This window comes from Neomonachus schauinslandi, chromosome 1 (assembly GCF_002201575.2).
Source record: "Neomonachus schauinslandi chromosome 1, ASM220157v2, whole genome shotgun sequence".
NCBI classification, from domain to species: Eukaryota; Metazoa; Chordata; class Mammalia; order Carnivora; family Phocidae; genus Neomonachus; species Neomonachus schauinslandi.
Window position 1 is genome coordinate 46890011 of NC_058403.1, and position 26905 is coordinate 46916915.

The 26905-nt window shown below is 37.5% G+C and overlaps 1 protein-coding gene across 1 annotated transcript in view; it reads left to right on the plus strand.

Moving 5' to 3' along the window:
• Positions 1-26905, plus strand: part of ADGRG7 (adhesion G protein-coupled receptor G7) — a 68934-nt gene that overhangs the window by 32578 nt on the left and 9451 nt on the right. Inside the window, exons 7-15 of the mRNA XM_021692554.1 lie at positions 1833-1972; positions 2090-2197; positions 8720-8880; positions 9331-9486; positions 13774-13886; positions 18454-18800; positions 19479-19569; positions 23251-23406; positions 25653-25809. Coding sequence (XP_021548229.1) covers positions 1833-1972; positions 2090-2197; positions 8720-8880; positions 9331-9486; positions 13774-13886; positions 18454-18800; positions 19479-19569; positions 23251-23406; positions 25653-25809 — 1429 coding nt within the window. The remainder of the gene's footprint in view (positions 1-1832; positions 1973-2089; positions 2198-8719; positions 8881-9330; positions 9487-13773; positions 13887-18453; positions 18801-19478; positions 19570-23250; positions 23407-25652; positions 25810-26905) is intronic.

Genomic DNA, 26905 nt, shown 5'->3' on the forward strand with positions numbered 1-26905 from the left:
TGGGATCATGACCTGAGCGGAAGGCAGACACTTAACCTACTGAGCCACCCAGGCATCCCATCTTTTATTTTCAACAGGAAAAAATAAGCCTCTTATTTTAAATTTCTATTTGGCCTTACAATGACAGAATAACTTCTCTGGTCGCCTCTAAACCATGACTTTCCTGATATAACTATGGCACTAACTTGAAAATTCCCGAGTGAAAAGAATCTGGTTTCTTCTTCCAGTCATTTATACTGGCCAATGGCAAGCCTCTGCATTGGGTACTCCGAGGCAAGCACTCATCTCTAATCGAATCAGTTATGGCAAGAGCAGGGAAGAATCATATGGAAGGAAAAAATGGCCTTAAAAGTGGCTGTGGCTAGAGCAACCCTTTAAAAGTGGTTGTGAGAGGCGCCTGGGTGGCTCAGTCAGTGAAGCATCTGCTTTTGGCTCAGGTCATGATCCCAGGGTCATGGGATCAAGCCCTGCATCGGGCTCCCTGCTCCGCGGGAAGCCTGCTTCTCCTTCTCCCACTCCCCTTGCTTGTGTTCCCTCTCTCGCTGTGTCTCTCTCTGTCAAATAAATAAAATCTTAAAAAAAAATAAAAATAAAAAACAAAAGTGGTTGTGAACCCTGCAATCACTCTCAGATATCTAGTACATCCTTCTCTTTAGACTTCCAATGCCTGAGGGAGCACCTCTTGCTATCTCTAGTGTTTCATAGGGTATGACCTCTTAGTTGGTGCTCAACAGATATTGTTTGGTTGACAAATGTATGAAATATGTTCTTATAAGATTAGAATTTTGTTATGTAGTCTTCCTGTCGAAAGCAGCTCTGGAGTATGATTGTTATTCATTAAGTGGGAAATGTATAGTGTGAATTGCTAAAAATTCAGAAAATGGTGTTACAAAAGGAAAACATTCAAAACAGAGAAGCCAACTCGAATGTTTCCATATAAATGATTATCATACTCTCTTTATGAAAGCAATTTTTAATTATTTTAAAATTTGTCTATTATGTCAGTTGGGGAAAGGGAAAAATACTTTAGTGGCCAAAATAGAGATTTAGGATATGGAACAACTACATTTTAATGAAATCCCTTCATTTCTGGGAAAACTAGATTGAATCAGTTATCTTAGCTATAGAGATTTTGTTTTGTCAAGTACAAAAATAGTGCAAGTATTTCTTACAGGAAACAAGGAAAAGAAAAGGTCTTACGACTTTTCTCTGGAAAGCACCAAATTGACAGGTTCCCCCACTCCCTCCCACCTTCCATCTAATCTGTCTTTAAAGTTATCCAAAGTAGAAAAGAACATTGTGGAAACCTGCAATGTAGAGTTAATAACCAAGGCAGTGAGCTCAGAGCTCTATTCTTGCATGGTTCCAAATGAACTGTTGCCTCTGGAACCAACAACTAACAGGAGATGCTTTAGACCCCAAGGGATTTGGGTGAGAGGAGGGAGTTGAATAAGTGGAAATTGGTTCTCATCACTGGAGAAACAAGGAGCACATGTCTGGCCAATGATGGGTAGCAACACCATCCTTTGTGTGAAGAACAACACAATAAAGACTACTTCTGTGGGGAACTTTGTCATTGTTGAGCTCCAACTTTCTGGCATCTATATACAAGGTATCCTTCAGTGGAGACAGTCCATCAGAACTTTAGAAAAAGTATATACATAACAAAGCAAGATTCTGGTGAAGACAATAAATTATTTTAAGTAGATTGTGCCAATGTTCACATGAGTTCTATGGTCGTGCCTTTCTACTGGAATGTGGGAGAGAACACACACCTTTGATTTTATGACAAATCTCTAGAATATTACGTTGTTATGTTTTATCCTATACAGACTTATTAAGCAAATGGAGATTTATTCTACATCTTTGGGTAACACGTCAGTGGTGAGACCTAATGTGGCAGTACAGTCTGTGGCTTTCTCTTCAGAAAGCACTATGGAGTCTCTAAACGTTCGCTTCTCTGTGAGGAAAGGTGAGTGGTTTGTTTCATGTACTTATAATATCAGACAGCATTCTGCTATCAACCATGAATAATGCTCTATCTATGAAAATGTAGACTTTTAAAATTCTACTTTTGTCCTTCTGACAGGAACTAGTGATTCTCTCATTTCTGGTTCCACAGTTGTGGAGAGAGATGTGGACAAACTTAATCCAGATGGGGAGACTGAACTTCAAATCTTGCTCAGTACCTCAAAAAGTAGGTCTCAAACTTTGTTACATTAAAAAATACACTCAAATTGGGGGCACCTGGGTGGCTCAGTTGGTAAGCCTCTAACTTCCGGCTCACGTCATGATCTCAGGATCCTGGGATTGAGCGCCCATATGCAGCTCCCCACTCAGCGGGGTGTCTGCTTCTCCCTCTGCCCCTCCCCCCACTCATGCACACCACATGCTCTCTCTCTCTCTCTCTCAAATAAATAAATAAAATCTTAAAATTATGGTAATCTCAACTCTACTGTTCTAGATGATAGAGATGTTTTCTTTTCTTTTTTTCCTTTTCAAAAACCTTTGTAGCAGAATTGAAATGCTCTGGTCATGGACACAAGTCTGTTTTCTAAGAAAAATCTAGCTAATGTAGGTCAGTTTTACACTTAAAAATATATTTAAAAATATTCAGTCATAAACTTTGCCCCTATTTACTCTTGGCATGGCACTCACAGGCTCAGATTCATCCTATAGACCTGCCTTGGGATATTTTATGTAATTGGTACAGTCATCATCTTGTAGCAACAGATTTTAGTTATCTCTGCTAATATGGTGCTCACCATGGTCTCCCTATATCTTGCATATAGCCCTTCAGAAAATTTAATGTCTCACATGAAATGTTTGTACTTTTCAGAGTCTAAAATAATGATTACTTTGACAATAATAATAGGGAAAGCAAGCACACGCATTTACTTTTATTCTCCCCCCAAATGAAACAAATCCAATGTGGGGTGCCTGGGTGGCTCAGTCGGTTAAGCATCCAACTCTTGATTTCAGCTCAGGTCATGATCTCAGGGTTGTGAGATCAAGCCCACGTCAGCTCTGCACTGAATGTGGAGCCTGCTTAAGATTCTCTCTCTCCCTCTCCTTCTGCCCCTCCCCCCCCAAAAGAATAAAACTTAAAAAGCACTCCATTGTTAGAAAGTGCATATTTTAGAATTCGTAATAGCCCTGATAAAGAAGAAGGGGTATTACTCATGGCTCTGGCATGTTGTGGAATTTTGCTCCCATTTGCTTTTGCTACATGCTTTGTGAAGGTAGAGACTAAATCTAAATCTTTTATGTTCTTTTCTGTGTTTTTCTTTTAATTTAAAAAATATTTCATGCATATAGAAAAGTATAGATAATAATACATGCAGCACATGTACCCACCAGCAAGGTAAGCAGATGTCAAATTTTGCTATGTTTGCTTCAGACCTCTTAAAAAAAAAAAAGGAAGATATTATAGCTGTACCTGAAGTCCTGTGTCCTGTTTTTTCCCATCCCTCCCCACCGCCCCAGAACTTATATCTTTCTTAAGTTGGTGTGTTTCATTTTTATGGCTGCCTTTAAACTTTTGCTACATATTTATATAGCCATATATAAAGTATTCTATTTTGTGAGTTTTAAATGTTTACCTAAGTGGTATCATGGTGTGTGGAACTTGCTTTTTTTAAACTAAACATCCCTTTTGGGACATTTATTAATACATTATTAAGCTTATTAACTTTTGTCTATCTGATAAATATGTTACAAGTATTGTTATATTCCTTTTGCAGCTTGGAAATTCAATGATACGTTAGATTTTTTTTCTTCCTTTATTTGTGTAACTTTTCATGTATTTATTAGACATTCTGATATTCTACTCTGTGACTTGCTTATTTAGACACTATGATCATTTCTGTACTGGATTGTTTGTCTTTTTCTTATTGGTCATTAGAAGTTCTTTATGTACTCTGGACACTAATTCTTTATTGGTTATAAAGTTGCAAATATCTTTCCTCCAGTCTGTAGCTTTTTTTGCTTGGCTTTTGACATCTTTTGTCATACCCAAATTTTAATTTTTAGGGCAGTCCAATGTATCAGTATTTTCCTCTCTAATTGGTACTTTTTATTTTATTTATTTTAATTTTTTTAAAAGATTTTATTTATTTATTTGACACAGAGAGACACAGCATGAGAGTGAACATAAGCAGGGGGAGTGAGAGAGGGAGAAGTAGGCTTCCCCCTGAGCAGGGAGCCCGATGCGGGGCTCGACCCCAGGACCCTGGGATCATGACCTGAGCCGAAGGCAGACGCTTAACGACTCAGCCATCCAGGTGCCCCTATAATCGGTACTTTTTATTTATTTATTATTTTTTTTAAAGATTTTTTATTTATTTATTTGAGACAGAGAGAATGAGAGAGAGAGCACATGAGAGGGGGGAGGGTCAGAGGCAGAAGCAGGCTCCCTGCTGAGCAGGGAGCCCGATGCGGGACTCGATCCAGGGACTCCAGGATCATGACCTGAGCCGAAGGCAGTCGCTTAACCAACTGAGCCACCCAGGCGCCCTCTAATTGGTACTTTTTAAAAGAAATCCTCCCTATGTTAAAGTCACAACAACAGTCTCCTATATTTTCTTCTGCATGTTTTTATTGTTTGTGTATGCATTTAGGTCTTCAGTGAACCTAGAGTTTATGTGTTTGGTGAAAGATAAGGATCTAACTTCTTTTTTTTTTTAAGATTTTATTTATTTATTTGACAGAGAGAGAGCGAGCACCAGCAGGGGGAGCGGTAGAGGGAGAGGGGGAAGCAGGCTCCCCACTGAGCAGGGAGCCTGACGCGGGGCTCAATCCCAGGACCCTGAGATCAATGACCTGAGCAGAAGGCAGATGCTTAATGACTGAGCCGCCCCGGCATCCCCGGGATCTAACTTCTTACTCCTTATAAATTATCATTCTTTTCAAATAAGCTAAAACACACTATTAAGAGACAGAGACTCAGGCTGGACTGAAAGCGACTTTTTTTTTTTTTAAGATTTTATTAATTTGACAGAGAGAGACACAGCGAGAGAGGGAACACAAGCAGGGGGAGTGGGAGAGGAAGAAGCAGGCTCCCCGCTGAGCAGAGAGCCTGATGCAAGCTGGATCCCAGGACCCTGGGATCATGACCTGAGCTGAAGGCAGATGCTTAACCAACTGAGCCACCCAGGCACCCCTGAAAGGGACATATTTTATATGATTTTTAGAAGCCAAACCCCCAAATTATCTGTTTTAATTCTTTGTTCTAAAAGGACATCATTGACATATATAAGCAAAAATTATTGACAAACCATTCTTCTAAGGAAAGGTTTTAGTGCAACTATCCCAGATATTAAAGATCAAGTAGACAAAAAAAATTAATAAACTTGACATTTATATACATTTGAGTGTATGTGTAGTTTTGTTTGTAGGCAGAAAAGGGATAGCAAAAGTTCTTTTCATATATCCATCAAGCGGTTGAAAAACTGACCATTTATTTATTACTCACGACATGGTCATTTTCTACTGACCATGTAGAAAAGCTTATGCATTTTTAAAAATTTTTTATTGTTATGTTAATCACCATACATTACATCATTAGTTTTTGATGTAGTGTTCCATGATTCATTGTTTGTGCATAACACCCAGTGCTCCAACCAGAATGTGCCGTCTTTAATACCCATCACCAGGCTAACCCATCCTCCCACTCCCATCCTCTCTAGAAACCTCAGTTTGTTTTTCAGAGTCCATTGTCTCTCATGGTTCCTCTCCCCCTCCGATTCCCCCCCCTTCATTCTTCCCCACCTGCTATCTTCTTCTTTTTTTTTTTCTTAACATATATTGCATTATTTGTTTCAGAGGTACAGATCTGTGATTCAACAGTCTTGCACAATTCACAGCACTCACCATAGCACATACCCTCCCCAATGTCTATCACCCAGCCACCCCATCCCTCCCACCCCCCCCCTCCAGCAACCCTCAGTTTGTTTCCTAAGATTAAGAATTCCTCATATCTGGGGCGCCTGGGTGGCTCAGTTGGTTAAGCGACTGCCTTCGGCTCAGGTCATGATCCTGGAGTCCTGGGATCGAGTCCCACATCGGGCTCCCTGCTCAGCAGGGAGTCTGCTTCTCCCTCTGACCCTCCTCCCTCTCATGCTCTCTGTCTCTCATTCTCTGTCTCTCAAATAAATAAATAAAATCTTTAAAATAAAAAAATAATAAAAAAAAAGAATTCCTCATATCAGTGAGGTCATATGATACATGACATGTATCAAAGCTTATGCATTTTGTAAAATAAAAGTTACATAAAACATAGTTCCTGACCACAATGCAATAAAACTAGAAATGTACCATAAAAGAGTAGCCAAAATTTTATCCAATTAGAAATTAAAAATAAACGTTGTTAGAAAGGAAATTAAACTGTACATTACAAAGTACTTGGAAATTAATGGCAATGAGAATACCACATATCAACACCTATGGGATGTGGACAAAGAGTTATTTGAATTCTTCCCTATGTTAAAGTCATAATGATAATCTCCTATATTTTCATCTGCATGTTTTTAGTGTTTAAAGTAAATTATTTAAAGTAAGTTATTTAAATTATTTAAAGTAAAATGTATGTGCTTTAATAAATTTATTAGAAAATAAATGAAATTGTTAAAAAATGAACTGAGCATTCAACTAAAGAATCATAAAAATAAAGTAAATCTGAAGAAACTAGAAAGAAGGAATTAATAAATGTAATAGAGAAACTTAATAAAAATAGAAGTTAACAAATGTTAGATTTGATCAACAAAATAAAACATCAGTTCCATGAAAAGACTAATAAAATAGGCAAGATTCTAACAAATTTGATTAAGAAAAGGGAGAAAGTGAAAGAATATAAATAAACAACAAGAAGGTATATCTAGAAATATGGAGATTTAACAAAAATTATAACAGTAAATAGAATTTTTTCTAATGAATCTGAATATCTAGATGAAAGTGATTATTTTCTAATAAATGACCAAAATACTGTAGGAATGAGAAGAAGGGTAAGAAGGGACTTTCATTTTTTAACTTTTATTTATTTATTATTTATTTATTTATATTTTTAAAAAGATTTATTTATTTATTTGAAAGTGAGAACACGTGCGTGTGCATGCACAAACACGAGCAGGGGGAGAGGCAGAGGGAGAGGGAGAGAGAGAATGTCAAGCAGACTCTGCTGAGCACGGAGCCTGACATGGGGCTCGGTCTCACAACCCTGAGATCATGACCTGAGCCAAAGTCAAGAGTCCGGTGCTTAACCAACTGAGCCATCCAGCCACCCCTGGATTTGACTTTTACATCAAGCATGTCATTCTTTTATTAAAAAACAAAACAAAACAATAATAATGAAAAGAAGCCTTACTGCAATTTTAGGGTTCACTTTGTCATCTAGTGTCCAGAAGGAACAATTCGGCAAGGTTAATGTGCCATGAAAACGCTCCATAGGCCAATGTCTTTCTTTCTAGGTAGAGGCTAGGACATGGCTGGCTGGGGAGGACATTTAGGGGCTGTCAGGGCATTGTCTGCCTATCTCTCCAATCACACTGAAGAGGCTCGTCTCACTGCCACTGTTTTAGTTTTCTTGATATCACTGGTAAAAGCAGAGTTTAAAAAATTAATTCAGTTCAAACTTGTAATTATTCTGGTTGCTTCTGTCTTAAATACGGCCAACAGTTGTATAAAGTGTTAGGGACATTCCTTAGGTTGTTCTGTTTGACAATTGCTGTGGCCGGCTTCCACGAAAACCCCTCTGCTGCGGCCATGCTTTCCTAGGATCTCTGAGGAACAGCTGACCACTTTTTCCCAATGTCCTGAAGACATATGTCACAATAGTCTTCCAGCCTCGGGAAAAACCCATGATCATCGTGAAGTAGCAGAGACCAGTAGTTCAAGAGATGATGGAAAGTATCTGGCTCCCTTGAAACAGTCCCTGATATGTACACCGTGAACTCCTGGCTCTGTGACTGAGTAGACTGGTTTCTGCTCAGTGCCTCTTAACAGGAAACAGGTTTCATAGAGCAGTTTCTTAGGCACTGCCAACCCGATATTCACCATTTACTCGTTGCTGTTTCTTGTCTGATGTCTTATCAGCAGTGGCGGCGGGGAGGGGGGGGAAGCGACATGGCCTTGGGCTACCTGAATGCCATGTTGACTCTGTTTCACTGCCTAGAAAGCAAGATGTTTATTTTATTTTATTTTATTTTATTTTATTTTTTTTTATTTAAAGATTTTATTTATTTTTCAACACAGAGAGACAGTGAGAGAGGGAACAGAAGCAGGGGGAAGGGGAGAGGGAGAAGCAGGCTTCCCGCGGAGCAGGCAGCCCGATGCGGGGCTCCATACCAGAACCCTGGGATCATGACCTGAGCCGAAGGCAGACGCTTAACGACTGAGCCACCCAGGCGCCCCAAGATGTTTATTTTATACATGAGATCCTTACAATACCTCCTTGAGGTGGATTAGGCAGAAATTTCTGTCACCATTTTAGAAGGTAAGGAATCTGAACCTCAGGAAAAAAATTAATGTGAGTGGAACGGCCAGGCACAGGTTATATATGTTAATTACATATTGCAATTAAGTAAAGATTCAGCTAGCAAACCATTTTCACAGTACTTCACTCAAATATTAAGCAGTCATGCAGTTGAACAATGACACGGTACTTTGTTTTTTGTTTGCCCTAGGGTTCATTTGTTGATTGATTTATTTATTTTTTGTCTCATAGGTAACACAACGGCATGCGGCTTTGTAGTGTATCAAAACAACAAGCTTTTCCAATCAAAAAGTTTTAAAGCTAAATCAGATTTTAGTCAAAAAGTTATCTCAAGCAGTACTGATAAAAATAACCATCAGGGAGCTTCTGTTGATATTGTCTTTAAGCCAAGGGTGAGTTTTTCCACTAACCAAAAAAAAAAAAAAAAAATTTTTTTTCAGGCCACTTTCGATTACAAAAGCTGGGTTGGTTGGGCAAAAGAAATCCACAGGAAGACTCTATATTTTTTAAGTTTTTATTTAAATTCCAGTTAGTTAACATACAGTGTAATATTCATTTTAGGCGTACAATTATTGATTTAACAGTAAAACTCTTTAAAAGATTCTTTGAAGATATTCATTGAAACATTCCCCACACCCATTTTTTTTGTCAGACTAGCTAAATGCAAAATGAGCTAATTTGAATTTTATATCCTTTTCCCCCTCCCTAATCTATAATGAAGATGTTGTACTTAGTACATACCTAATTGATTTCTCATATGCTCATCTTATCCTATTTGGTTTTTTTCTACCTGATTCAGCATTTTAAAAAAAATCGGTTGCAATTGTCTTTTCAATTTCTAGTATGACCAAAAAGAATTCCAGCTCCATTCCTATGCCTGTGTCTATTGGAATCTGTTAACAAAGGATTGGGACACACATGGGTGTGACAAAAATGGGAGCACGAATGACTTCTTGTACTGCCGCTGCAACCATACTACCAATTTTGCTGTATTAATGGTAAGGATGTACATAGTCATCTCTTTCTAGACAAGAATTTCCCTTATAGGGGCACCTGGGTGGCTCGGTTGTTAAGCGTCTGCCTTTGGCTTGGGTCATGATCCCAGGGTCCTGGGATCGAGCCCCACATCGGGCTCCCTGCTCAGCGGGAAGCCTGCTTCTCCCTCTCCCACTCCCCCTGCTTGTGTTCCCTCTCTCGCTGTGTCTCTCTCTGTCAAATAAATGAATAAAATTAAAATAAATAAATAAACAAATCCTTCTTAAAAAAAAAAAGAATTTCCCTTATACATAACTCTGGCATGTGCTGATTGGAAATAACTTTGGGGCTTAGTTTGCATAGATATTCAACCTAGATTAAATGGCTAAACAGGGAATGGAGTGATAAGACTAAAAAAAGAAGTGCTGGTAAAAGCAGGTAAATAAGAGCTTTCTGCAATATGGTCTCAGGGTGGATGAGGTCAGCACCGTGTATTTAGTGATGAGAAGGGAGCCCGTGTGCAAAAGAGGAGCTGACAGACTCCATTCAACTAACTCACATGTTGTGAGGCTTGAAGTTGTCATAGACAGAGGTAAAGCTGTATGGCGTGTGTTGGGGACGGGTTCAATACACACTTACCTGTGGATGGCAGTTTAAATCAGTTACCCAAAGCTTTTTCCATTGGAATAATCTAAGTTGCTAAATTTATGCTAGAAGATAAAAGAGGAAAAGCTCTTGAATTCATCGAATTTGTCCCATAGGTCCTTTATGTATTCCTTGTATCATTTTTTTTAGAGAGGGAAGGGCAAAGGGAGAGGGAGAGAGAGAATCTTAAGCAGGATCCACAGCCAGTGTGGATTTCACGACCCTGAGATCATGACCTGAGCCAAAATCAACAAAGCCACCCGGGTGTCCCTCCTTATATCTTTTAACTCCAAAGCTACCCTGTACAAATAACTGATAACACTTAACTCTGGTGTGTAGCTATAAGTGAACCTCTGAAAGTCCTTGGGCTGATTCTTTTAAGAGAGGGACCTATTTATTCTATTTCCAGAAACTTATTATTCTTGTAAAACTGAAAGTGTTAGTTTTTATGCTTGATGGAACGTTTTTATATGCAGTAGAATGGGGAGGGATGTAGTATGTTACACTTATTAATATTATGAATCTTCCTGAGAAAAGCAGATGTTTTCATTCCCTAGTAGCTGTGAGGTAGCCATCTTTGGGAAGCCAATGGAGATCAGAACATACTGGTACAACATATAATATCAAATTATAGAACCTTGGTTTTGTTTGTTTGTTTCATTTTTGTTGTTGTTGTTGTTGTTTTGAGAGGGGTTAGGGAGGGGCAGAAGGAGAGGGAGAGAGAGAATCTGAAGCAGGAGCAGGCTCCATGCCCAGTGTGGAGCATGACACAGGGCTTGATCTCACAACCTTGAGATCATGACCTGAGCCAAAATCAAAAGTTGAATGCTTAACCAACTGAGCCACCCAGGTGCCCCAATATAGAAGCATGTTTTATAAAAAATTTTTTTGAAATAACTATAATTTTCTCCCTCTCTCCTTTCCTTCCTTCATTTCTCTTTCTTTCTTTCTTTCTTTCTTTCTTTCTTTCTTTCTTTCTTTCTCTTTCTTTCATTTATTTCCTTTTCTTACTTTAATGCATTGGATTTAACTTCCAGTACAATTTTTTTTGGTTGTTTCAAGTTTGTGTATATAGTCTAGTTAGTTAACATATAGTGTCATATTGGTTTCAGGAGTAGAATTTAGTGATTCATCACTTATATATAACACCCAGTGCTCATCACAACTAGTGCCCTCCTTAATGCCCATCATCCGTTTAGCCCATTCCCCCATCCGCCTCCCCTCCAGCAACCCTCAGTTTGTTTCCTGTAGTTAAGAGTCTCCTATGGTTTTTCTCCCTCTCATTTTTTTCCTTCCCCTATTTTCATCTGTTTTGTTTCTTAAATCCATGTATGAGTGAAATCATATGGTATTTGTCTTTTTCTGACTGACTTATTTTTCTTAGCATAATACACTCTAGCTCTATCCACATCGTGGCACATGGCAAAATTTTATTCTTTTTGATGGCTGAGTAATATTCCATTTTATATATATACCACTTATTCTTTATCCATTCATCAGTGGATGGACATTTGGGCTCTTTCCATAATTTGGCTATTGATGATAATGCTGTTATAAACATCAGTTTGTATACCCCTTTGAATCAGTATATTTGTATCCTTTGGGGTAAATACCTAGTAGTGTAATTGCTAGATGGTAGGGTAGTTGTATTTTTAACTTTTTGAGGAAACTCCACACTGTTTTACAGAGTGGTTGCTCCAGTTTGCATTCCCACCAACAATGTAAGAGGGTTCCCCTTTCTTCTCATTGTCGCCAACATCTGTTGTTTCCTGTGTTGTTAATTTTAGCCGTTCTGACAAGTGTGAGGTTATAATTTTCTTATTTTAATGATTAAATCCTTTCTTATTTTAATTGATTTTGATTCTTTTCTAACATATTACAGAGAGATCTACTTTTTAAAAAAAATTTATTTATTTATTTGAGAGAGAGAGTGAGCATGAGGAGGGGGCAGGGCAGAGGGAGAAGAAGCAGACTTCCTACTGAGTGCGGGGCCTGATGTGGGGCTCGATCCCAGGACCCTGGGATCATGACCTGAGAGGAAGGCAGATGCTTAACAGACTGAGCCACCCAGGTGCCCCCAGAGATCTGCTTTCTTAATTAGAAAATAGTAAAGATAAAATTTTAACTTTTTTGATATCTTTAAGATCATTAGTATCATTCGCTAGCCGTGTAAAGCTTGGGTTGCTATATATATTAAATGATACAGACTACATTGTCATAGTTATTTTTCTTCTTTCCTGAGGTCAAACTTTTGGCTATTTCTTCTCATTAATGTCTGAGTCTGCCTCAATGCCTACCACTCACATTTGTAATTAGTTTTGGGTTGCCAAAGTTTTTAGAAGAGTGATTAGTTAGGATTGTACCTAAAGTAGGAGCAGGCAAACTCTAAGCGAATAGATGATTTCTAAGGTCTGACGATCTATGTATAGTCTATGATTCTTTGGTATTTACTCAGTATACTGTACACAGGAACTAATGTGAAATCTTTGTTTTTAAAATGAAATTTATTTTATTTTTGTTTTCTTCCTATAAAAGCAATACATACTTATTGCATAAGGTATGGAAGTTTATTTATTAAACAGAAATACACTAATATGGAAAAATATTTATGACATCTTTAATTAAAATAGCAATTCAAATTAAAATATGTTAACAAACTGCTATATATTTGTACAAGAGACATAGGTAATATTTGTAGGTACATTAAAAAAGGGTCACCTCTGGAGAAGAGATAGGATTTCAAGAGGTAGGGTGGTATGATGTGGGGTAGCTGGTAGGTAAGAGAAATCTGTGGTTTTTTTTATGCTTCTATATTACTTTCATGTTATATAAATATTACTTTCTAATTTTTTAAATTATTAAAATAAAGACAGGCAAAAAATTATATATATCCTACTGAGTGGCCACCATTATTACCTCTCCAAGTTTCTAAGAGTACATACTCACACGGAATATACTTATCTATGAATATATACTAAAATACTGGCATAGATAGAGATATATTAGACAAAAGTGAGATCTCCTTTTAAAAATATTTGCAGGATCAAGGTGCCTGGGTGGCTCAGTGGTTAAGCCTCTGCCTTCGGCTCAGGTCATGATCCCAAGGTCCTGGGATCAAGCCCTGCATCGGGCTCCCTGCTCCGCGGGAAGCCTGCTTCTCCCTCTCCCACTCCCCCGCTTGTGTTCCCTCTCTCGCTGTGTCTCTGTCAAATAAATAAATAAAATCTTAAAAAAAAATATTTACATGATCATATGAACATCTTTCCATGTCCAAAAAATATGTCTGCAACTTTACCTTTAGTGCATTGGCTTAGATATGCAGATTTCCTCTTGGATTATAATTACACATAAAAATAATGTAAAGGGTAAATGAAATAACTAGCCAATTTAGATCTAGTCCAAACAACTTTGATTTTAGACATTGAGTAAAAGCATATATGTTTTCCCTAACTGACAGTTAGATAACCGTTCTCAACACTACTTCATATGAATTGCTTAGAGATAAGGGGTTCATGTATTTCCTTTTAAAACTTATCAACAGTTTTATAAAAAGATATTTGGCAATTATCTGGTTATTTTGATCAATGTAACTTTTTATGATGTTGACTTTCATAGACACTTCAGGAATGGTTATTTAAAAATATAAGTCTTAACTTATTTTCTAGAGTTTTGAAAAGAAGTATAAATATCCTGAATCACTAAACATATTATCCAGCGTTGGATGTGCGCTCTCCATTACCGGTCTGGCTCTCACAATTGTATTTCAGATTGTCACCAGGTAAGAAAGGAGGCAGGCTCTTCTTATGAGAGAAATTGCTATTCTGATATTATTTCCTCTGCACATATTCTCATCAGAATGCAGTCTTTTGGAACCACGAGGGAAATCAGATTTAGTTCAATAAGCTCATTTTATAGAAGAGGACACTCAGTTCTGGAGAAGCTAAGAAATACATACAAATAAATATACAATTAAAACTGTGGTAAGTGCCTAGAGGTTCATGTTTTTCCCTTTGTATGTAATAGAAAATCCATGGGATGAGACTTTATGATTGTGTGACTATCCTGTTCCTCAACTCTTACTCAGTGGTTTTGGTGTCCACCAATGATCCTTACTGTATTATATTACTACATTGATAGTTGAAAACGATGATTTTTCTTATCTATTATTCTTTCTACATTTAGTTACTGTATTCCTTTGTAAAGAAGCGTACTCTCCACTGTAACCAGAGGGAATCTCTCCACGTTGTTTTGGCATGTCCCTATCAGCACTTTTACAGCAAAATGACCCAGGCACATTTATCACTTTCTTTGTCTCATATTTAGAATCAGCCATTTGTTCAAAGAGCCAGAATTCCATTTGATTCCTCTTCTTTACCTATTACACTTAATGAGTCTCGTGCCATTCATTTAAAGTTTTTATACTGAATGCTAACTATAGGCCAAGCACCATGCGCAGACTGAGTACAAAATTATGAATGAGGCAAGTAAGCTCCATCTCTCGTGGTATTTACATTCTTGGGGGAAGACAGATGTTATACAAATATATACAGATTTAAGTATATAATTACAAATAGTGGTAAGTGCCTTGAAGGAAAATTCTATGTCATGTAATTACAGATCTGTCATGTAAAAGGAAATGGCTCTTATATTTGTTCTTTAATTTGTATTTCTATCATAATCACTCTTGAACAATTATTTGGTCCCATGTGAATAAGTTGCAGTAGCTGCATAACTAGTTTCTTTGACTAAAATTTCACTCCTTCCAGTCATCATCAGATTTTTTTTTTTTATTCTCTATCAGTATGTTTCTTAGCAGTTTTGCTACCATAGACGTCACTAAAAACTCATCAGGAAACAAAGACAAAAATTTTAAAAATGACACTAACTTTTAAATTGTGAATCAAATAGTTTTCTTTGTTCATAGACAGGGTCCCACATAATTATATATAATTTATGTATAATGTGTATAAGTTATAATAAATTATACATAATTTAAATATATAAAATATAAACATTAATACATAAATTATAATATATGTTATATGTAAAAATAATATAATATTAATGCACAGAAGTTAGTAATATACAGAAGAGCCAGGGTATCTGAAAATAGCCCATTCTCCCTGTGGATTATAATTTATGTTTGAAATTGGAAAAAAATTAGAAACTAACTTTGTTTTTATATAAAAGGATTCCTTTGAGTACTTTTTTCAGTTCTGGTCATTAAAGCTTTCAAAAGACTGAATGAAATTTTGGATTGTCCAGAAAATCTCAACTAAAACATCAAGAGAATGAACAGAGGTCTGTTTAAATATATACTTTTTATGCTTTAAATATATGCTTTTTATGTACCTTCCCAAAGACTGAGAAGGTTCATGATGGAATGTTATAAAATCATAAAGGATATGTAATTAGCAAACAGATTCATTCATCAGATTCTGGGACATTAAAAATGGATACTTGAGGGTGCCTGTGTGGCTCAGTTGGTTAAGCGACTGCCTTTGGCTCAGGTCATGATCCTGGAGTCCCGGGATCGAGTCCCACATCGGGCTCCCTGCTCGGTGGGGGGTCTGCTTCTCCCTCTGACCCTCTTCCCTCTTGTGCTCTCTGTCTCTCATTCTCTCTCTCTCAAATAAATAAATAAAATCTTTAAAAAAAAATGGATACTTGAAGACATTAGAATTTTCAGCACAGTAATAAACTTAGGGAAAGAGCTATTCCAAGAGGCCTCATAGTCTGAAAAACCCAGAAGGGCTTGGTACTGAATGGAGATTCTATAACTTTCATTAATATAAGACTGCATTGCATAGTATACAGAGAATTATAATATGTCATTAGAGGGAACTTAAGGATATATCTGCCTTTACCCACTAAGAAAAAAATATATGCACAGAAAAGAGGATATGAAACCTCACATTTGAGATCAACTGTATTTAGGACAACCTTGAATTCTCTGCCAATCTGAAAATACACAGGTGGGCCAACAGAGGACACACACATGAGCAGGGGCACACACATACACGCTCTCTCTCTCTCTCTCTCTCTCTCTTGCGCTTGCTGCCTTCTAAAGACTACTGGTAAACAATGCCATCTTGCAGACAAAATGAGAAAATGCTGTTCTTTTCTAGCAAAGATCTTAGGTAAAGATGAGAAGAAGGAAAAAAAACTCAAAGTTTCAAAGAGCACTTTGTTCTATACCCAGAAATTACATCTTCAAATGAAGGAACAGTGTCCAAGCATGTTTTATATTAACTGGCTCATTCAGAACATTTTGACCATTTGACTGTCAGCAAGAATTTCCTAAAGTATGGTCCTTGGGACACTAGTTCCTTGGGAGGTACTCCATGGAAAAAGGGTTATGAAACGTCTTACAGAAAAGACACATGAAATTTTGTTGAGTGTAAGTCTTTCAGAGAGATAGTAATCATCAGTCTGCTCAAAATATCTTTAGTAACAGCAACAGGCCATGAAAGAAATTTTAAATATTTTTACTTAATTTAAAATGTGTATGGGAACCTTACTCTTTAAATGTAACGTAAGCTGAATATTATACCATTTTGTTTTAAACTTATAAAAGTCATTTAAAATTATATTTGACCTATTGTTTTAAAATCCATACTTGATTTTTTTTCAATAAATCTGTGGTTTATTTGGATATCCCTTCTTTTTTTTATTATTATGTTAATCAACATACATTACGTCATTAGTTTTTGATGTAGTGTTCCATGATTCATTGTTTGCGTATAACACCCAGTGCTCCATTCAGTACGTGCCCTCTTTAATATCCTTCACCAGGCTAACCCATCCCCCCACCCCTTCCCCTCTAGAACCCTCAGTTTGTTTCACAGAGTCCATCGTCTCTCATGGTTCATCTCCCCCTCCGATTTCCCCCCCTTCATTCTTCCCCTCCTGCTATCTTCTTCTTCTTCTTTTTTTTTTACCATATAATGTATTATTTGTTTCAGAGGTACAGGTCTGTGATTCAACGGTCTTACACAATTCACAGTGCTCACCATAGCACATACCCTCCCCAATGTCTATCACCCAGCCACCCCATCCCTCCCACCCCCCACCAATCCAGCAACCCTCAGTTTGTGTCCTGAGATTAAGAATTCCTCATATCAGTGAGGTCATATGATACATGATTTTTTTATATAAAAAAGATGAGCCCCAATGAGTCCAACTCTACCCACCCTCTGATTGCAGGCTCACAGGAGACCGTAAGAGAGATCATACTTGATTTTTTTTGTATAAAATACTTTTTAAAATGCAAGAGACTTTTTCTTTACCTTTGAACAGGGATTCACCTACTAATGTGCAATAGTTTCTTATTGTGAAATTTAAAAAAATCCATGTAGAGCCTTTCTATAGATAGCCTTTGTATATGTTAGCAAATCTAGAGTAGAACCTATTGTCTATTGTGGTAGAAGAGACTGCCCTGAAAGTTAGTGGCTTAAAACATTAATTTCTTTTCTCTCACGATTCTCTGGGCTCAGCTGTATGGGTCTTCTACTGGTCTCTCTTAGGGTCTCCTGTGAGGCTGCAGTCAGATGGGGTAGAGTTGGACTCATTGGGGCTCATCTGAGATGCTGGCACAGCTGGGTCTTTCTCCGACTCCGTATAGTCCCAGAGCATTCCTATGTGGTTTCTTCAGCAGGTTAGCTAAACGTTTTACCTGGTGGCTCAGAACTCCCAGGAGAACCAAAGGGAAAGCTTATTATGACTTTTATGGGCAAAGTGCCTTTATGGGATCCTTCCTCCATAAAAAAAGATTTAAAAACTGTGTTTTACAACTGTATTGGTATAAAGGTGGATATATTAATATCATATGCTCATATTTGTACTTTGACATATAAAAGTTCATTCTTTTCCCTTCTGGTTTTAAAAGGAATTAAAACTTTGCTGCAGGCCATAAAAGTATCATTGGCCCTAAGCACTGCTTTATCTGCTGAATAAGTTGGCCCTAGCTGCCAGGCCTTCTGGTACATTTCATTAGTTAGATAGAGTCACAGGTTGGCCCCAGGAGGGGACTACACAAAGTATGGATACCAGAAAGTAGCATTCGGTGGGTGTCCTCTCTGAAGAATAGCTGTCACCTTTGATTACAACACAGTTTCAAGGAAGGATGTATCAACCTGTTTTCTCTAACTCACCCCTTTGTGGAAATGCAACGACAGCGTGCTCTTCTGGTGTACTTGGGAAGGTAGACTTACCAGCTGGCCCACTGGGCTATGGGCTGGATTTCCATTGGGTAATAATATTTCTTTGTTCACTCGCAATTTCACTAGAGTTTATTTCCTGCGGCTGTTTTGATTATTTAATTATATTTACTTCTGTGTTTTCAGGAACGTCAGAAAAACTTCAGTAACCTGGGTGTTGGTCTGTCTGTGCACATCAATGTTGATTTTTAACCTCCTCTTTGTGTTTGGAATTGAAAACTCCAATAAGAACTTAAAGAAAAGTGAGAGCAGCACCGGGAAGCCTGACTCTGGTAGAAATGAAATGCTCATGCAAGACACTGTTGACATCGGGAATCCCACATGCACTGTGGTTGCTGCCCTGTTGCACTATTTCCTGTTAGTGACATTTACCTGGACTGGACTCAGTGCTGCCCAGCTCTATTTCCTTCTCATTAGGACCATGAGGCCTCTTCCTCAACATTTCATTCTGTTCGTCTCTTTAATTGGATGGGGTAAGTGTCTGCCTTTCCACTTACTCAGAAATTGAATTTTGTTGAAATAACTTAATTTCAACAACCTAACGGTACAAGGCCTTCAGGTGGGGGAGATGGAAATCCAGCAGTCACTGGAAATGCACCTTCGGCCTGGTTGCTCACACTCCTGGGAAGGAGGCAGATGTGATCAGTTCTAGTCACGTCCTGAGCTCACCTCAAGATGTTAATTTCCTTTAACATCTCTCTTAGTTTCATTTGAAATTTAGACCACACATGTTTAACTTCCTAGCTACTTTAAAAGAAATGTTTTGAGAACATCAAGAGTGACTCTAAGAAAAATAATTTGAAAAATTTATTGGGTTCCAGCAAAGAATTGTGTGAGTGATATCTAAATTTAAATTTATTCAAGGGAAAGAGGAATTAGGCCATTTAAGAATGGAAATTGTGGTGAGAGTTACAAAGAAATCAGAAATGTGTAAGATTAGTAGTAGGTAGAGCCAACAATAAAAGAGGCAAGCCGTTACCAAAAAATGATGTCCTCTATTGACCCACATCTGTAGATCATTTGGTATATTGTCTACAGTAGAAGAACAGTACAGTCTTGAAAAGGGCCAGACATGTAATTCATTCATGTTCTGTTATAATTAATTCCAGTCTTGAGTAAATTATTAATTCAATGCCTCTCTTTTACCACAGGAGTCCCGGCTGTAGTGGTGGTCGTGACAGTGGGAATTATTTTTTCTCAGAGTGGTTCACAATGGGAGTTAAACTACCGACAAGAAGAAATGTGAGTTTCTATTTTTTTAAAAAATGTCCATTTATTTGATATAAGACTGTAACTGTTCAGTGATCTTGAGTCCAAGTGTCACCGTATATATGCATCTCACTTTGTATCATAAGTGGGTATTTCAAATTCTCAAACAACACATTATATTTTAAATATAGTGACATGAAAGTTGCCTATAATAAATCCTTTTGTAAATCAAGTTATTACCTTCTAAATTTATAATCTAAACTTTGTTAGATTTGTCTCCTTTTATTGAGCCTAAAAATCGTAGGACACAATATGTGTGCTCCTTAGTAACCCTTTATCTTAGTTTTCTTATGTAGGAAACAGGAGTAACAATGACAGTAATAGCATCTGAGGTGAGGGGTCGAGAAAGTAGGAAGATGTTTTATATTTGAAGAGCATTATCTGTGTTTATGACCAGTTTTATATTGATATGATTAGAATGAATATTTTATGATGACTTATCACACATAGAAAGTTCTCCCTGAGATTATAGTATGAATAGTTGTTACTAATGGAAATACCTGACTGTGGTGTTTTTTCTGTGAGCTGGGAGAGAAGAATTTTGAGCCGAGGGACACCTGGGTGGCTCAGTGGGTTAAGCATCTGCCTTTGGCTCAGGTCTTCATCTCGGAGTCCTGGGATCGAGCCCCACATTGGGCTCCCTGCTCAGCGAGGAGTCTGTTTCTCCCTTTCCCTCTGCTCCTTCCCCCTGCTCTCTCTTTCTCTCTCCTTCTCTCTCAAATAAATAAATAAATAATCTTAAAAAAAAAAAAAAGAAATCTGAGCTGAACTCTTTATGTGTATTTTTTTTTAAGATTTTATTTATTTATTTGTCAGAGAGAGAGAGAGAGAGAGAGCGTGTGCACAAGCTGGGGGAGGGGCAGTCAGAGGAAAAGCAGGCTCCCAGCTGAGCAAGGAGCCTGATGCAGGACTCGATCCCAGAACCCTGGGATCATCACCTGAGCCGAAGGCAGTGTTAACCGACTGAGCCACCCAGGTGCCCCTTTACGTGTATTTCTGCTACCAAATCGCAACTGTTCTATAATTTATCCGGCCCTCTCCTTTTATAATTCAACCATTCTCACCCCCAGATTCCACCTTGAGTCCAAAAGCAACTAAAACAAAACAAAACAAAACTCTTGGAAGTGTATCAGTACAGCCAAGGGAAGGGTGCATACCTATGTCCAAGGCTGACAATGCCCAACTGTAGAATAGAAGGCTATCTGCCTGGCTTGATTTTAGGAGCCAAATACTCCAGGTACTATTTTTTCTGTTTAATTAGGGTTAAATATCTTTTAATGAACTTAAACAATTTAATTCCACAATTACAGATCAGGGGTAAGATGCAACTATCTCACAGGAGAGGCAATTCACTTCAAATTGCATCACTGATTTCCTACCCTAACCTTGGGACAGGGCTAGATGTGCTCCTGTAAAAGCCTTCAGGAGAAAGAAGTCGACCATCTTAAATATATTCACACTGAGCTATGAAGAATTGAGAGCAGATTCTTTCCTGAGTACGCTGTTAAATGTTAGGGAAGACATGAGGCGATGATAATAGGAGAAGCTTCTAGAGATTTGAAAGTACGTCTCAGGAGGATTTCAGTAAATTCTCAGCCAAGTGCCCTCTTATTTCTTCTGTGTAGGAGATGGCAGAATGGAGAATGACAGGAGGGTTGTCCTCCAGTTACAGATGAAAGGAGAGCCAGAGGTCCTGAAGATAAACTCGCTTGCTCTCACCATTTTATTTAAGGATAGACCTATTCTTAGGTTTGTTGATTAGAATTCTTAATTCTGTCAATGGATTGTAGGCACTACTTTTTGCTCTTTATTTCATTACAGAGACTTGAACATCATCCCAATTTCCTTCTAGGTCATTCAGATTAGAAATATGATTTCTAATAATTTAAATTATAACAACATTCCAATGCAAGACAATTTAGAAATCCTTTGACATGTATAATAATGGTGCTTTACCTGCAGGGGAAAGAAAACATACATTAATTCAATGCCAAATATGTGCCAGGGCTTCTCACATCATTTTGTTAATACCCAAATGCCCACCTGATACCGGCACTTGGGTGTCTAATGGGACATGTAGTGGTCTTCCCTCCCAAACCTGCTCTTCTTATCTTCCCCATCTCAATTAATGGTAATTCTGTCCTTCTAGGTACTCAGGCCAAAGAATCTGGAATCAACCTTAATCCTTCTACATCTCACATCCAACCTAGAAATAAATCCGTTGCTTTACTTTTATATATATCTGGAATCAGACTATTTCCCAACATCTCTTCTCATCCAAGCCACCAGATTATTGTAATAGACTCCTAGCTGATTTCCTACTTTTGCATGTGCTCTTCTATTATCCCTGCATCTAGCAAGATTAATACTTCCAAAACTCAAGATAGACAAATAATCCAATTAAATAATGGGCAGAAGACATGAATAGACATTTTTCCAAAGAAGACATCCAGATGGTGAATAGACACTTGAAAAGATGCTCACCATCACTCATCATCAGGGAAATACAAATCAAAACTACAATGAGATATCGCCTCACACCTGTCAGAATAGTTAAAACCAAAAGCACAAGAAACAAGTGTTGGCAAGGATGCAGAGAAGAAGGAACCCTCTTGCATTGTTGGCGGGAATGCAAATTGGAGCAATCACTGTGGGAAACAGTATGGAGGTCTTTAGGGTTTTCTATATATATAGCATCATGTCACAAAGAAGAAATTTTGGGGCTTTTTTTGTTGTTCACTGCTAATATCTGATATCTAGAACTAGATATCACATAGCATGTAGCCCATAAATACTTATTAAATAAATGGATTCATTTTTGCCACAATGCCAGGAAGTGATTACTATACCTCACAGATGAGGAAAAAAACAAAAACAAAAACACCACCATAACCATTTGCAACAATAACAACAGCAAAAACCTCAAAACGGATGCAGTGAGGTTAAATAACCATTAAAATATTAAAAAAATATATTTTAAACATCAAACTTTTAGAATATCCATTAATAAGTGACTATGTAAATAACTCTATTACAAAATAATGGAGTACTATGCAGCTATAAAAAAATAATGACAGTCTTTATAATCTCATCTGGAGTGATCTCCAAGATATGTTGTTAAGTAAGTTATAGAGGTACCACATGTTATTATTTGTTTAAAAATCAGAAAAAAACTATATTTGCTGACAAATGCATAACCTAAATCTGGAAGAATACACAAGAAACATTGATTAGCACCAGAGACTAACCTAGGTGACTAAGGATAGTTGTAGGAACAGTTGTCTGTCTATGATGACTTGTACCTTTAAAATTTTGAGCCACCTAGATGTGCTTCATGTTCAAAAATGAACTAAAAGAATAACTTGCCTAAAGTCAGACCCCTAGTAAGTGATAGAGTGACTTTTTAATTTGGGACTGCCTGATTTAAAAGCTGTTTCCTTTCCACTAGCCCATACATCAAGAAATATGGCAGAACTAATGTCTTTCATTTTTTTTTCTAGGGGTTGAATTCTTGAAAGTCATTTCAAATATGCAAAGGGATGTTGGCTTTTAGCAATTCTCTCAGTAAAGTGAATGTCAGTAATGTTAATAGCATAGAGAAGCAGTATGTATAACATTTTGAATCTACTAAAATCATTTTTTTTCTCCCCATAGCTGCTGGCTGGCAGTTTCAGGAAACGGTGGTCTTATATCAAGCCCGTTGTTGTGGTCATTCATGATACCTATCACCATTATCCTCATCAACAATATTGTTATATTTATTATCATTATAGTCAAAGTGATATGGAAGACTAACCAGAATCTGACAAGGTAAGATTACCCATTAGTGGGATGCTTCCAGGCATGACTCATGTAGTACATAATACAGCACCGCAATACATCCACAGAGCCTAGAAGAGTTTTCAGACTTCTGGGACAATGGCAAGGAGATGTGGTTTGCAGGGCAATTTTCTTTTAAACTTTGTCTCAGAAAGTAAATCTTCTTCTCATCTTCCAACAATATGGAACTGCGTTACATAACACACTTTCATGCTGTATGAGCCCAACTAAAAACGAAACACAAAGACTTCAAAAAAAGAAAATTTCTCTCCCAACCCCAAATATTCAAGAAATCAGATTTGAATCATTAAAGAAATGAGAAGATTGTGAGGAGATGCTAGTAACTGTATTTCATTTTACAAACTAGTAGCTGCAGGCTATATTTTACATGTGTTTCTTGAATCTGATAGTGGCTTTAAGTTTTTTTTTTTTTAAAGATTTTATTTATTTTTTAGAGAGCGAGCGAGAGAGAAACAGCATGAGAGGGGCGAGGGTCAGAGGGAGAAGCAGGCTCCCCGCTGAGCCGGGAGCCCGATGTGGAACTCGATCCTAGGACCCTGGGATCATGACCTGAGCCGAAGGCAGACGCTTAACCATCTGAGCCACCCAGGTGCCCGTGGCTTTAAGTTTTTAAAATTAGTTTAAAACATATAAAAATTGGGAGATTTCACTTAAAAATTATATTTTCTCTTGAAAAAATTGGAACATCTGGCAACATTGCATCCACATTTCCTGCAGGTGGACATGTGCACTCTGGTTTATCAGTTCCCACGTGTGCCGCTTCTCTCCTTACTATAACCTTCCTAACCTCAATAAGCATTTTCACTGTTGTCCCTGTAAACAAAAAAGCTTTCAGTTGGAGAGGTAAAGAATAGAAACTATTAAACAGATATACTCTCCTTAACCTCACCTCCAACATCACAATTGGTTAGAAAACAGTGCTAAGGAGGCCATGAATCCAGGTTTAATTTTACAAGACTGTGTTTATCCCCAGTATATCTATTATGAGCACATCTGTGAGCTTTGTTGGTCACCAAATGGATCCATTTGGTATGAACAGACGGGTGAAAACAACCGTCATTAGTGGGAATATCATCTTTAATATGTGCTTTACCGATCAAGAGTAAGTATCATCTTTCCTATATGAATGATAATCCATATTGAGGGGAAATGCAGGGGAAAAGTCTATCATTGATAATCATTCAAACCTTTGTTTTATTAGCAATGCAGAAACATTTTGGTAAAATTTTCTTAGCCTAATTGCAGAGTAGGTTATATTTCCTCTATATGAAACAGTATCAATCTGGCCACAGACAGCGACAATTTTGTATATCTAGATTTTGGCTGACAGCTCATGGTTCTTAAATTAGCTTAGTCACAGTGAAAAGCACGTTACAATTTCATTGTTTAACAAATTATCTTTCATGTATCAGTTAGCTTTTGCAGCATAACAAACCACCCCAGAATTTATTGGCTTAGAGTGACAAATATTTATTATTTGTCATAAGTTTGAGTGTTGGTCAGGTACTTGTTCTGGTCTTCTTGAAAATGGATGGATGATCTAAGATGACTTATTTTTGTGCCTGGTGGTGGGTGGGTGGGTGGTTTTGAGTGGGAGCTGCTCAGTTGGGAAAGCTAATCTCTATTCTGTGTAGTCTCTCATCATCAATTAGGCCAGTCCAGGCTTCTCAATATAGTGGTGTCAGGGTTCCAAAGAACAATAAAAAAAAGGTCAGCAAAATGCTTTCAAGCTTCTGCTTATGGAATAATTGCTAACATCCCACTGGTAAGTCATATGGCTAAGTTCAGATTCCTTCATTTTTACATTTTAATAACCTTTCATTCCCATATCACCCTACATTGTGGGAAGGTCCCAGATGCCCAGAAAAAGAATTTCTCACTGGCTGATCCACAAAATAATCACCAAGATAAAATTCCTTTCCAAAGAAAACGTTGATTTTGTGTGTGTGTGTGTGGTACTTGCCTGCAGTAGTAGATAAAGGAGTTTATTCCTAAGTTTTAGGCAAGTTTCACTGTATTCCTTAATGAAGCTTGCTAAATCAGATTTTACCCAGATATAGGTCTAACATGGTTTTCCACCTAATGCATAATATTGTTAAATAGTATATATGGGCACCTGAATATGTATTCTCAATTAGAGGGTAACAATGATATTAATAAGTAAAATGGTATTAAGAAATAAAACCATGTTTTCTTTCTTGCTTTCTCTTACCTAGCACAAAAAAGGTTTCATTCCTAAAGAAGATTCTTAGTACATTATCTATCACAGTTGTTTTTGGAGTAACCTGGATTCTGGCATACTTTATGCTAATTGGTAATGATGACGTCAGGATTATCTTCAACTACATGTTCTGCCTTTTCAACACTACTCAGGTATGGTGTGGATTAGTCTGAAGGTAGCAGATCATGCAGTGGTGGGGATGATATCACCCTGGACTAAACTAAAGGTGACCTTGAAAGTCATTGCTTAGTTACCTTTAGGAGACTCTATTTTCAATACATTTTGAAGGAAGAGGAAAGAAAGCTCCTTATGACTTACCTACTATGTCCTTTCCTGGGCACAGTTCATAGAATATAATTGCAGTACGGTTAGACCATGTTAATCCCTGTTCTCTTAGCAGAAGAGATTTTGTCCAGCAACTGGCTTGGCAAACACCTCCTGATTCCTTTTCTCCCATGTAATAGGTTCACGACAGCTCCTCACCAGGGTTGATATGGTTGATATGGTTGATATGGACAATGTTACAGTTACTACTGGAGCTTAGACCACAGTGGGGTTGGCTGAATTTTTTCTTTCTCTTCTCTTTTTAAAATTTCTATCCTTACCAATATTTTTGTCTGGTTCTCTCCATTGCTGAAAGAGGAGTATTAAGATCTCCAACTGTGATTGTGAATTTGTTTATTTTCCCTATAATTCTGTCAATTTTTGCTTCACACATTTTGAAGTTCTGCTATTAGATGAATATACATTTATGATTGTGATGTCTTCTGAGTAAATTAACTATTTATCCTTTGGAAATGTCCCTCTTTAACTTTTATAGTACTCTTTGTCATGAAGTCTATTTTATCTGATCTCCAGCCTTCTTGTGTATATTGGTTGAATGGTATGTATTTTTTAATCCATTCACTTTCAACCTATCTGTGCTTTTACATTTAAAGTATGTATCTTGTATGTAACAAGTAGATACATACATTTAAAGTATGTATCTTGGGGCGCCCGGGTGGCTCAGTTGGTTAAGCGACTGCCTTCGGCTCAGGTCATGATCCTGGAGTCCCTGGATCGAGTCCCGCATCAGGCTCCCTGCTCAGCGGGGAGTCTGTTTCTCCCCCTGACCCTCCCCACTCTCATTCTCTCTCTCAAATAAATAAATACAATCTTTAAAAAAAAAAAAGTATGTATCTTGTACATAGCAAATAAAAGGGTAAGATCTTTTATTCATTCTGACAATCTCTGTCTTTTAATCAGTGT